The sequence below is a fragment of the Frieseomelitta varia genome, unplaced genomic scaffold (assembly GCF_011392965.1).
Source record: "Frieseomelitta varia isolate USP_RPSP 00005682 unplaced genomic scaffold, Fvar_1.2 scaffold_379, whole genome shotgun sequence".
NCBI lineage: Eukaryota > Metazoa > Arthropoda > Insecta > Hymenoptera > Apidae > Frieseomelitta > Frieseomelitta varia.
The window spans coordinates 519,553-531,458 of NW_025110122.1; the positions used below are offsets into that span (position 1 = coordinate 519,553).

At 33.9% G+C, this 11,906-nt stretch overlaps 4 protein-coding genes across 4 annotated transcripts; all 4 read right to left on the reverse strand.

The window, feature by feature from the left end:
* Nucleotides 1-61: 61 nt before the first annotated feature.
* On the reverse strand, nt 62-3,767 carry LOC122531146 (angiotensin-converting enzyme-like). Its single transcript, XM_043658799.1, has 13 exons — nt 3,245-3,767; nt 2,791-2,928; nt 2,544-2,702; nt 2,386-2,485; nt 2,166-2,309; nt 1,783-2,086; nt 1,558-1,710; nt 1,376-1,500; nt 1,125-1,300; nt 894-1,054; nt 678-800; nt 418-602; nt 62-315 (listed from the first exon to the last, which is right to left on the reverse strand). The coding sequence occupies exons 1-13, from the start codon at nt 3,329-3,331 to the stop codon at nt 218-220; spliced, it is 1,953 nt and encodes a 650-aa protein (XP_043514734.1). The 5' UTR covers nt 3,332-3,767; the 3' UTR covers nt 62-217.
* A 450-nt stretch (nt 3,768-4,217) lies between these two features.
* Nucleotides 4,218-5,913, reverse strand: LOC122531151 (coiled-coil domain-containing protein 113). Its single transcript, XM_043658819.1, has 5 exons — nt 5,455-5,913; nt 5,152-5,384; nt 4,890-5,089; nt 4,648-4,814; nt 4,218-4,584 (listed from the first exon to the last, which is right to left on the reverse strand). Exons 1-4 carry the CDS (start codon nt 5,670-5,672, stop codon nt 4,650-4,652), a joined length of 816 nt encoding a protein of 271 aa, XP_043514754.1. The 5' UTR covers nt 5,673-5,913; the 3' UTR covers nt 4,218-4,584; nt 4,648-4,649.
* Nucleotides 5,914-5,941: 28 nt separating this feature from the next.
* LOC122531153 (fas apoptotic inhibitory molecule 1) lies at nt 5,942-7,936 on the reverse strand. The gene is made up of 5 exons (XM_043658827.1): nt 7,797-7,936; nt 7,206-7,435; nt 7,005-7,130; nt 6,886-6,935; nt 5,942-6,826 (listed from the first exon to the last, which is right to left on the reverse strand). Exons 1-5 carry the CDS (start codon nt 7,814-7,816, stop codon nt 6,656-6,658), a joined length of 597 nt encoding a protein of 198 aa, XP_043514762.1. The 5' UTR covers nt 7,817-7,936; the 3' UTR covers nt 5,942-6,655.
* Nucleotides 7,937-7,990: 54 nt separating this feature from the next.
* LOC122531149 (fumarylacetoacetase) lies at nt 7,991-10,605 on the reverse strand. Its single transcript, XM_043658812.1, has 8 exons — nt 10,431-10,605; nt 9,573-9,802; nt 9,356-9,496; nt 9,030-9,280; nt 8,737-8,943; nt 8,509-8,654; nt 8,303-8,420; nt 7,991-8,223 (listed from the first exon to the last, which is right to left on the reverse strand). Exons 1-8 carry the CDS (start codon nt 10,512-10,514, stop codon nt 8,147-8,149), a joined length of 1,254 nt encoding a protein of 417 aa, XP_043514747.1. The 5' UTR covers nt 10,515-10,605; the 3' UTR covers nt 7,991-8,146.
* Between the last annotated feature and the right edge of the window lie 1,301 nt (nt 10,606-11,906).

Here is an 11,906-nt window from a genome sequence, read left to right on the forward strand (position 1 = left end):
AAAGATAGTTATAAATAAATTTAATGTAAAATACCAATGGTACGTATACATAAAATGTGATTTAGCATCAATTACGTAGTATTATATAGTTACATGATACAGAGATTGAGATAGAGATAGAGGTGCCTTATTACGTTGATTCTTGTTTAAAGACCTCATACGTATTTACATAATCTTTCATCATATATACAGTAGTATTTTATTTTATTTTTGTCTGTTAATATGTTGATATTTGTATACTAATTAAAACCAGTGGAAGGAATAACTGTGAAGTGATTTTTCGGGCGCCATTTTGATACCAGTGAAAAAACAATGCTGAAATAAGTTTTATAATTATGATATACTGTCAGCATATCTTGCAACTAATATTCTATAGAATCTTCTATAGAATTATACTCTTCTATAGAATTATAATACCTGTATCATCACGATTTGTAATCCAACCAACTACCGGTTCCATTTCGTTTTGTCGTTTTAACCATTGATTTAAAGGCTCGAAATATCTTAATATCGCGCCAGCATCCATTCTGTTTGTTCTGCCTCTTGTCATTTGTCGTACCACATCTTTCCAAGATCTAGACGATCCCATTGATAGCACATCGCTGAAAAGAAAATAAATATAATTGTAATTTTTTTTATAAGTATAAATTTTTTTAAAATTATTTGTTTACACGTACGATAATAATCTTCCAGCATCTCTTGATCTATAAAAATCACAAGTATGTAGATCACCAGTGTGGCCAGCTATTTCACATAAAGATTCGAACAATTGAAATTGCAAGACAACACCAACAAAATATCTAAAAGTAAAATTATATAAATGTTAAAATTTGTTAAATTACTATAGTAATCTCTATTAATTTTATTAAATTTTATTAGAGTTTCCTTTATACTTGGCATAAAGAGCATCAGCTGGAATATGATACTTCGATCCGGGATCAAAATCTCTTTCAGACCGTGGTACTGGAGGCACAATTCCTTGATATTGCAATCTTAATTCCCACCATTTATTTGTCATATCAGTAACACCCTCATTAAACACACGCCACCTCCACTTTTAACATAAAAGAATAGAAATGTATACGCTGTCTTAGAAATGTATCGTAAATAAAATATTGCAAAACCTCGTCAACTATGTATGCAAATGGTATGTAGGTAATTTTACGAAGCGCCATTAACATCAAGAAATTGATTTCGCTTTCATAATCGTTTGTAGAATTATCGTGCAATCCAATTTTACTTAAGTGTTGTGGGGTGAACACGGAGAGTTCAATGGCATCACTGACTGCTTCGAAAAATCCTAAATTTAATTTTAAAAATAGTAATTAACAAGTCATTCAACTTTTACTGTCACAATGATAATATTTTTTAACACCTGGAATTGCCTCGTTTCTAAATAATAATGGTTGCTCTCTATATTGTAAATAATATTGCAATCGAGCGATCTCGTGATGTGTCGATAGTAAATCCTCCATCGTAACTCTTGTACATTGCTTAATCCTGTAAAACTGATCTATTAAGTACATTAAATCATAATTTATCAGTAATGATAAATACCTGTAATCAATCCTGTTGCAAAAATCCCAAGCACTGGGAGTACATTTCACTTCTCTGTCGATAGGTTTCTCGAACATCGAGAATCTCCAGAATTCAGGTGGCATTGGCTTCATTCCAAGAGAAGTAAAGAACTCCTCTGCTATTTGAAACATCCTGTAACATTCTCTTATTAAAATTCAAAACATCAATTAATAATGTATTTGAATACTATCGTTATAATATCACCTCAGAGGTGTAATATTTTGAATCATCATTTCCAGAGTGACGTCTAATTTTTTACTTGCTGGAAATGGTTGCACTATGTCAAAAAGATCTTCCCAATTTTGTGCCCACATATTACCCAAAATATGCGCTGGGAGTGGTCCATCCCTTCTTATTCTATCGCCGTATCTTTCAAATAATTTTGTTCTTACGTAGGTAAAGAGATTTTTGTACAAATACATGACTGCTGACATTATATCTGCTGTGTTCTGTCGAAAATATTCGTCTTCGAAGAGTTCTCTCATTTGATCACCAGCATCCTCAAATCCTAAAAGAGACCAAAAAATGCTTTTAAAATTTAGGCTTCTCTAAAGAAATTTTATATTTAATTACATAAATTTGTTCACCATTTAGTCGAGCAGCTTGATTTGCTAGTTGGACGTATCTCATATATTTGTTTTTAAGTTGAGGCCCAGTAGCTTCATGCCAAGCATGCCAGTAGTATAGTAATTCATCATAATCCTTCGATTTCGCCATTGCTTTATTCACATCTGAGAAATGTACATTTATTTATTTATTTTTTTTACTTGCAATTTATTGATTACTACTGTGAATAAATGAACTAACCATGATCTAAACTCAGATCACAATTCGTTCCAATTGTTCTATAAGGACACACCCTTGTTCTCGCATATATTTCCTTCATTTCGAGGATCAGATTATGTAGCTAAAAATCATCAATATTTTTAATTTTCTGATTTATTTGCGATAACATTCTAATTTACCTCATTAAATTTGTCGTCTGTCAGAGAATTTCGTCCCCTGACAGCGATCATTTTGAGTTCCCTTTTAGCGAAGGGATCTCCTATTCGACTCCAAGCGAAACTGACAGCCTTTCGCCACGAAATTCGGTCGAATTTTAACTTTAAAGTCTGTTCCTCTATCTGATAAAGCAAAAACAAAGAAATTACCGATGAATCATTTCTGACAATCGATTCCTTTTAAAAAAAATTTTTTTTTCCTTTAAAATACCATTCGTCGACGATTTTCTTCGGTGACATTTGTTGCAAAATTCCATTGCGCTGTCATTACTCTCGTACACATTGCAGAAGCTTCGCTGTCATATTCTCTAAGAAATTGTACAGCTTCCCCTAAATTTACGTTCATACCCTAAATCCATTTTAAAAAAAAGATAAAAAAAATTTTAGTAGAATTTTCGATGCTATTTTATAGTTTTAAGCATAAAAATCGTTACATGGAATATTCCTACTGCCCTAGATAGCCAGAGCACATGATTCGAGGATCTAATTAGAATTTTAAATAAAGCTTTGACCTAATACTCCCCAGGGAATAGCAAGTCTCCCTCCAACCGTGTCAAGTAGGCTTCTATCAAAGTGTATCATCTCCAAAATACCGTTAATGTGATTTATAAACAACGATAAAATGCGAAAAAAAAACGTAAAAAAATCATGCTTTGTTTCCTTACCTCTAAGTACTTGTTAAAACTTCTCTGTATGAGAGAACATACAATAAGTATACCAACTAATTTCCTTAGAATCGTCATTTTTGTCATTATTAAAATTAGAAATAGGAATAAGTCAAATAAATTGTGAATATCGTTGATCTTCCTCAAAATCGTTTTTCATTCTCACGGGAAATAAAATGCAGTTAGAAAGTCAGGATGTTGACCAGGATGTTGGTTCTTCATGCACCACCGAGCATATTATTCTTGCCATTTTACTGATGCGTCTATCTTTTATGTTCCAAAAAATTGTATTTTACACGATATTAGAAAACGTAAAAATTTCTTTACACCGCGGTTTATTAACACACAACAAGCCTGATTTTCCACTTCTTTCTATAACTGGAACACTGGTTTTAGAAACTTTCGATTCGATCGTAAACGGTACGAGTTTTCGATATGATCGTCCCACATAAGGCCATCAAGTCCGAATGCAGAAGCTATCAAAGTTTTTAATAAGAAATTACTTAAATTGTTCACAGGAAATATTTCAACAAGCGTTGTTCACGAATTGGCAGTCGATTGAACATTCGGTACGTCGATGTTGTCGTCGCAAAACTGAATCACTGCAGAAAGAGAGACATGGTCTTCCGGGACGGATATTCCACGGGCGAAAAGAGGAAGGGACAGGCATCGTCGGTGCGTGAAGCGTGACCACCCAACATACCGTGGCACACGCCAAAATTCTCCTATCTTCAACCCGATTCAAATTTCTTAATGCATTTACACGAATATAGTTCAATATCGATGCAGTATCATCGTTCTATGAAACAGAACACTATTAAGAAATTTATGAACGTCTTTTGCATTCCAGGACTGTTGGTTTTATTTGGAAATTGTTTAGTATTCGTACAAGTGTTTGGTAATCATAAAACATGTTGTCTTTGAAAATAAAAATTGCCTATTGCAAAATATAAAAATTTACGTTCAACGATTTTAAAAATTAATATTGAAAGTTTCTGGATACTGATAGTTATCTTGTTCTGTATTTTGCAATTTGTTTTTCCAAGCAATTTGTATTTTATGGAAAGTACTGGTATCATGGAAAGTGGACGATCGTTTCAGGCTTGCTTCGTCTTCTAAACAAGCACCGTAACTCCAATTATCCGGTGGCGTAACCAGTGACGGTACGAGATTGTCGTAATTTTTTTACAGATATAATTGCATCCTCGTCTTCTAGCGAAGATTTTTGAGTTCGTCCAGTAGAAACGATTTTAGAAGACTGGCTCAAGTTGATGGAAAAAAGCAGGTGAATATTTTAAAAAACTATAAGGTATCCTGGCGATCCTTTCTTTACTTTTAACCTGAAATAATTTATATTTAGTCTATAAGTCTATTAAATTAGATAAAATTATGCCGTGACTTACTGTTATACTTCATCATTTATACGAGATTTCTTTTTGACTTGAGTCTGCTCTTTATGTTCTTTATATATTGTTCTTTGAATATTTCTACGTCTCTGCAATAATCTATAAGTTCTATCTAATGCCGCATATTCTTCTTGCGTCGCGACGAATTCTAAAATATCTGGTGCCTAAATAATTTTATTTACTTATATTACATTTATTTTATCAAAAAGACTGATCAATTAAAGAAACGGAATAATTACAGTGTGGGTCTCCATGAAAGTCAATAAATCATTTAACTGCGAGTTCAACCGTTTCACTTTAACCTCGATAGTTCTGTGCTCGACTTTTAACTCCTCAATCTGATTCTGCTTCGATATAATTTCCTTCTTCGCCTCGTTCAATTTACGCAACAGATCTTCCAGTTTCTGCTTGTGTTGCGTTAGTTTCAGATGATAGTACCCTGTTACGAATACAATGAACAGACCCAATCTTATACAAGATCTTACGCTCAAGATTGATCACCTGCGATCCTTTTCATATCGATCACGTACAGATTCTTTTCCTCGAGCAACTTTGCGTAATCCTGATTCTCGATGTTCAATTTCTCGAAGTCAACGGCATGAAGTAACTCGCCTAGCTCCTTCCTCTGTGCAAGCTGCTGTCTAGCCTTTCTGATGTGCATCTTCGTCGTGGCGCTCTTCAATCTCAGTCTCTGTAGTATCGTGTTTGCCGATCTCAGCCATTCTTCAATGAATCTTCGCGAGAACCCGCGCGTGAAAAATGCATTCACAATACGGTATTAGACCCTGAAACATGTGTAATCACCTCATCACTCGTTCAGCAACAATCTTGCCTGTGATAGGGTCCACGCCTTCTGTAACCACTTCCGACTCAAACGTTTCCCTCGACTCGTGCACCTCGCTGATACGAATTTCGATTTCCTCGATGTCCGCTCTCATGATTGTTTTCTTCTTTCGGGCGAATATCCGGAACTGTTGCAGTTTCTTTTTCATTTCTTCCACTTCCTTTCTTGCCATGACCATTCGATGCGCGATTGTGATTCTGATAGGATGAAGTAGTATTTTGACAAGATTGTTCGCAGTGGTTTCTGCAGTTTCAACGATATTTTAATTGAAATCTGAGAATTGACTGCTAACGGAAATGATATGCTAACTTGGCAGTATCGCTAGTAGTTCCCACTGTCATGAGACTTGGCGTTCCAAATCTACTTATTGTCCGCATGCTGACCACACTGGGTGAACTAGCAATACTGTGTTTGCCAAAGTCATGGAAACTTAGTATGCTCTCCCGGAAGCTTATACGCGATGTTCTCGGTATCATATGTTGTGTGACTCGTCGTGTGATTTTTGCCCTTTCTAAGATGTTCTTTATAGCTTAATAAAAATTTCAATCGATTTGTAAATTTTGTCTATCTTGTAGATAATAGATTTGTTCGAAATTAATAAATTAGATTGTAGATTGTACTCTTTACTTTTGAGGCCCTGAGGATCTTGTCGGGTCAGGTATCTTTCGTACACGTCGTTTTCTAGAGTCAGCATCCAGATTTTTTGCAAGAGGTCATTCTGCATTTCTTGCAACTCATCGAGAGTCATGACTATAACCGAAGATTAGGAGAACTATAGTCGTTCAAGTTAAAAGTGGTTCACGGTACGTATTTGATTGACACGCACCATCAAAATTTATATCATCATCACTTCTATGGATCATTCGTGATCCGATACTGAATATGCTCTCTCGAAGTGACATTACGACTATTTCGTTTATTCGTTTCGGTAAGTAACAAGAATGGGATGTGGACGGGTTAGAATTTTTTTTCTTTTTTTCATGGCCTGAATGCAACTGCATAAATAGATTCTCTCGCTATGTTCAAATAATATTCATTTAATTGTAAATTTCGTATAGTGATTTTAATGCATGGTGATTCGTTGTACAAAGTGTATAACAAATTTTCGTGGCAGGTGAAGCAACAAGAACACAGTGTAGAAATGGTCCATCATATATTGGGCTACGTTTCTTCATTTTCTTTGAGAAATTTCTCTTTCTCAATTTCCATTTCGTCGATGTATAAAGAGTACACTATCCCAATGTTCCTCTGTCCAGAACTGTACGTTCTAATTGCTGCTGGAAGATCCCCTACCGAGAATAAGATTTCTGCACCACCATCGGTGAATTCATTCTGGAATTAAATATTCAATTTCGATTTGTTTCAATTATAAGATAATTCCTTTTCTTTACCTCAGTCTCGATTTGTTCGCCATTTACCCAAACATTCTGCGTTTGTTTATCTATAACAGAAATTTTATTATATTTATTTTTTCATTAAATAAAAGTAGTGGGATTAATAAAATAATTACCTAGGACTATTCTATATTCTTCATTTCCAACATTAGCCAACCAGCTGTCCAAGATTTTTGACTGCGATCGCACGAAGTTCTTATAAGGTTTCCCATTCACCCACAACGAGTAAGAGTATTTTAAACCTATATAAATTTTTTTGTACAATGAATTTTTAAATTTTTATATGTGAATGTGTAATTAATTTGAAACACGCTTACCTGGGATTGGATCAATTCTAATTACGAATTTATTATCGTTGAAGCTGAAAATTTCGTCTCCAACTAAATGAAACATCCAGTCTCTGTGAACTATTTCTTTGCCATCTATCCTCACTAATCGACGGCCTGTTGCAGTACCGTGTTCGAATTCTATTACGTGATTTCCATCGCTCAAGGGAATGTTCCATTTTGCAGTTGGTTCATCTAGAGATTCCAGAGTGTGCAAACTTCTAAAAAAGTTTTTTTACTCAGGGCCATTTTAAGATTTATTTAAGATTTATTTAAATATTACTTTAAACATATTTGTGTTTTTTTCTTCTTTAGGAAAAAATAATTTCATGGATTATACAAAGGAAATTATATATCGTGTCAGGGTGAAGATACTGTGCTAGTTTAGTAGACAGAATACCACACTACTACGTTATTGATCTAATTTCTGACCTTCTTTAATGCTTATTATGGTATGTAATTGATAGTTACTGTGCTCTTTGGGCAAAAAGAAAACGTAGGAAACAATTATTGTGCAGTGTTTTATTTGTATACATCGATAAAACTCGTTAAACAAACAGGATTTTATTAGTTATTACTTACTTTAACAGCATAGCAGCCATGTTCCCTTGATACTCGTTGTACCTGTACCTGTACTGGCCTCCTTATTGATCGAATTTACTACGACCATTTCACGATTCGATAATCTGTTCTACGTCACAGTATGTTATATCGCAACATAATTTCGATTAGATTTATTTTCTTGAAGCGAATAAACGAAACAGTTACTCTCTAAATGAATAGTACACAACATTTTATTTGCTATTTATATAATTTTTATTACATTTTTTAGTAGCTAAAAATTGATAGCCAACCCACAAATTTATAATTTATAATTATAAGTACCACCAACGTATATTACACAACGTATATTATCACAACGGAATAGAAAATTATTGAGTAGTGGGAGGTAATAATTTTCCCGAACATGGTCCAAATCCGATTCTATACCCATCGCCGACACAGTAACCTATAAAACAATACTGAACTGTCAATAATCTCGTAACCGTGCACGATGTAAATTATTTAGATGAAAGTAGCGAGCGTACCGCGAATAATCACTTCGTCACCATCTTGTAGGAACTTCCGGTTAGTCCCATCTCTTAACGGTATAGGCCGAGTGCCTTTCCAAGCGAGCTCGAGCATAGAACCATAAGAATCATCAGACTGAAACATACATCGATTCAACATTATATTATTTAGCCTGGCCATTGATGATTTAATTGACAGATAATGACAAAAATTTAGAACGCACCTCGCCACTTATCGTACCGGAAGCCATTAAGTCACCCGGATTGATATTGCATCCGGTTACGGTATGGTGGGCTAATTGTTGTTGGGGTGTCCAGTATTGGAATTTATAATTACTACGACAGACAGTGGTAACGATACCGTTTGGAGCTAAAAATTAAAGGGAAAACGTACAGTGTAATTTTTTTACAGTAACATTTTTAAAAAGAAATCTCTAATTCATAAATCTTACTTTTGATATCAACTTCTAATTTAATATCGAAGTTACAAGATTCACTGTGCTGTAAATAAGGAAATGGAGTTGGATCTTGGGATACATTAGGTACTTTGAAAGGTTCTAAAGCTTCCATGGTGACTATCCACGGAGAAATGGTGGTTCCGAAATTTTTCGCTCCAAAAGGTCCCAATGGAACGTATTCCCATTTTTGAATGTCTCTTGCTGTAATTATTTTTATTAATCATATTTTCTTTTTTATTTTTACTAACTCTATCTGTATGGAGATCTGTGAGAAAAATTAGAATTACCACTCCAATCGTTCATGGTGACCATTCCAAAAATATAGTCATAAGCTTTGGATGCTGGAACGGTGTCACCTAAATTTGTAGGAGGTCCAACGAAGAAGGCTACTTCCAATTCGAAGTCCATTAATCTGGAAGGACCATATGCTGGGGGTGCACCCTCTACCGGAAGTGTCTGACCATGAGGTCTTCTTAGCGGAGTGCCAGAAACAACGACTGAACTCGCTCTTCCATGATAACCAACCGGTAAGTATTTCCTATGGGCATATCAAAACTATTACAATTCTGTCAAATTTATATTTCTTAATTCTTTCAACTGTTTAATTAATTACCAATTTGGCATCAGAGCATTTTCCTTTCCGCGGAACATTATGCCTACATTTGTGGCGTGATGAATGGAGGAATAAAAATCTGTATAGTCGCCAATCTTTGCTGGTAAATGCATTGTTGCTTCATTCTGTTTTACAAATACTCTGTAAAAATAGAATAGTTGAATACATGATTTATTACGTTGTTTATTGGGAAAGAGTAGGAACATGTTTATTTTACTTCGAACGGGTATTTGGTTCTTGCAAAGTAGGATTGCTGGCTGACAGCAAATCTTGAAGTTTGCTTCTGGCTTCTATCCAACTAGGTCTTCCCAAGGCCATAAAGTCGTTGAGACAATCACGACGAAGTACATCTTGATTATTTTTTAATAATGGTCCATCGAACAGATGTGAAATGACGGATAAATCTAGAATTTCATCGCCTATCGCTACTCCTATTCTCTTTTGAGGCTGGAAAATTTATTGATGTGATGTAATACGTTACCAACGTTCGATAATATGGTTTGGCAGTAGGTACAATTGGGAAATACAAACATAAAAAAAAAAGAAATATAATTATTGGTGCTTTTTAATGACACCTGTACATAATTTTTTAAACATTCTCAATAATTAATTTCAATGAATATTAACTGAAACAAGAGAATGATACAATTTACGTAATTGTGTGATATATAGTACAATATAGTACGTTCAACAAGTTGAACGTGTATAAAGAGAAGAGATTCTTTCTAAAAATTAAAAATTCAAAAAATTAATCTAACAATTAATTAAAATACTATTTTGCTGATAACTGTATTTGAAAGTACGCGCCTTCGAGTTTTACATTATTATCCGAATCACATGTAGATGGCACTTCACTTAATCGAGACAATGATATTTCATTTGTATTGGCAAAACAATTACTTTTAAATAGCAGTACTATGTCAATTATTCCTATTTGTACAAATAGGAATGTTATCGTGATGGATAGTTTCAATAAAAAAATTTTCCTCTATATTTTCGCATAACCTACAAATCTTTTCTCTTTAGTGTCATTCTAATCTATATTGAAGTTGGTATACGATGACGAATTACTTACATTACTCTTTGTAGAAAAGACACCGTAAGGGAGATTTTCGATTGGAAAATCACAGTTTGGAGAATACTCCACGAAACTCTTCATGATCACGGTTGTTTTGAACGACTGAGCCAAGTCATGATTTCAAAACGCAGATGTATGATAATCGCGTAGAGGCTTGTCAAGGTCGACCGGCCACCATGAGATAATTTATTCATTTCTGTGACGAGCCCCCCGTCTAACTGCTTCTTAAATTTTCCCACTGTGTCAATTTACTAGAAACTCAACTTTGGAATCTCCATATTTATGAATTTGTTATAAACTTGCTAAAAAATATTTTTGCTTCATGAACGTATGATCGCTTTTAATCAGTTTGCTAAGTCATCGTCTATGTTATAATACTTTATAGATCGGTATCTATGAAAATCTTTAAGCAGTACACTGATTTTAATAAAATATAATGGTTTGTTGAGAACATTATTAATAAACTACAAACGAAATACAAAATAGTTGTGTATCTACAAAGAATGTACTATTTTTTTGTAGTAAATTAAAACTGAACTTTAATTAAAATTACAATTACTATACAAACAAGAGTTGCTGATTATATATATTTATATCTTAACGTCTTCTTAAATCAAATTACAAATTGCATTTTTTTTTATGATAATAATACTTTTCGAGAGCTTATCAAAGTATGGAGTTCTATATTTATTGTTTTATATTAAAATATTTAATTTGAATTATTTTAATATCTGGATTAAATGTAATTTCTACGTTCACTGTTTGTTTCTTCATTTCCGTTTCTAAAGTTAAGAATTTCCACAAGCATCCGTAGATCAATTGTTAGATCTATGTTACATAAACTGTTGTTGAAGGTGGAATGAAGATAGAAAATCGTATTGACAGTTTGGGATAACAGCAGTTTATTAGACATTGATATATAGTGGGTAATAGGATCAATTAGGTGGTACTTGTCGTACAACAAGATCACGACGTGCCAGCAATCGTCGCTACAACGCCGCGTACATCTTTATATAGTTCCATATTCTTTCGCTTGTCTCGTCGCCAGGAGAGTTTTGCACACACGTGTACATACATATATATCATTATATATAATTATCTTTTCACCTATTTATAGATATATATATATAAATGTATTTTCTCGTTTACTTTTTCATCATTTGTCTTTGCTTAATTACATACAATTTATAAGGATAGCTGCGCGCGCGAACCGCGCGGCGTCTTTTTAAATCTCGATAATACTCTCTGATTTTTTTTCTTTCTTTCTCTCTCTCTCTCTCTTTCACGTTTGGAAGACGTCGGATTTTGTTGTTGTTCTTCTTGCTTTAACTTAGATTAATAATTAACGATAACGAGGTTATAGGGCTAATGAGATCACTCTGGATCAGTTTGATAAATCACAAGGAAAGGAATTGACCAACGTTAATTATACTTGTGCCGATTTCATATGGTGCTCTAGTTTCAAATAATGGA

What these genes read in the sequence shown, in the direction of transcription:
- LOC122531149 (XM_043658812.1), bottom strand. Translation starts at nt 10,514, where the DNA reads ATGAAGAGTTTCGTGGAGTATTCTCCAAACTGTGATTTTCCAATCGAA. An exon ending in AATGCTCTGATGCCAAATTG is followed by an intron (nt 9,281 to 9,355) that starts GTAATTAATTAA and finishes ATATGCCCATAG; the next exon opens with GAAATACTTACCGGTTGGTT. An exon ending in ATTAGAAGTTGATATCAAAA is followed by an intron (nt 8,655 to 8,736) that starts GTAAGATTTATG and finishes TTTAATTTTTAG; the next exon opens with CTCCAAACGGTATCGTTACC.
- LOC122531151 (XM_043658819.1), bottom strand. Translation starts at nt 5,672, where the DNA reads ATGGTCATGGCAAGAAAGGAAGTGGAAGAAATGAAAAAGAAACTGCAA. An exon ending in CGATATGAAAAGGATCGCAG is followed by an intron (nt 5,090 to 5,151) that starts GTGATCAATCTT and finishes TATTCGTAACAG; the next exon opens with GGTACTATCATCTGAAACTA. An exon ending in CTTTCATGGAGACCCACACT is followed by an intron (nt 4,815 to 4,889) that starts GTAATTATTCCG and finishes AAAATTATTTAG; the next exon opens with GCACCAGATATTTTAGAATT.
- LOC122531153 (XM_043658827.1), bottom strand. Translation starts at nt 7,816, where the DNA reads ATGGCTGCTATGCTGTTAAA. An exon ending in ATGGCTGCTATGCTGTTAAA is followed by an intron (nt 7,436 to 7,796) that starts GTAAGTAATAAC and finishes AAACTTTTTTAG; the next exon opens with AAGTTTGCACACTCTGGAAT. An exon ending in GCGAACAAATCGAGACTGAG is followed by an intron (nt 6,827 to 6,885) that starts GTAAAGAAAAGG and finishes ATTTAATTCCAG; the next exon opens with AATGAATTCACCGATGGTGG.
- LOC122531146 (XM_043658799.1), bottom strand. Translation starts at nt 3,331, where the DNA reads ATGACAAAAATGACGATTCTAAGGAAATTAGTTGGTATACTTATTGTA. An exon ending in TCAAGCTGCTCGACTAAATG is followed by an intron (nt 2,087 to 2,165) that starts GTGAACAAATTT and finishes GGTCTCTTTTAG; the next exon opens with GATTTGAGGATGCTGGTGAT. An exon ending in GATGCTGGAAGATTATTATC is followed by an intron (nt 603 to 677) that starts GTACGTGTAAAC and finishes TTTTCTTTTCAG; the next exon opens with CGATGTGCTATCAATGGGAT.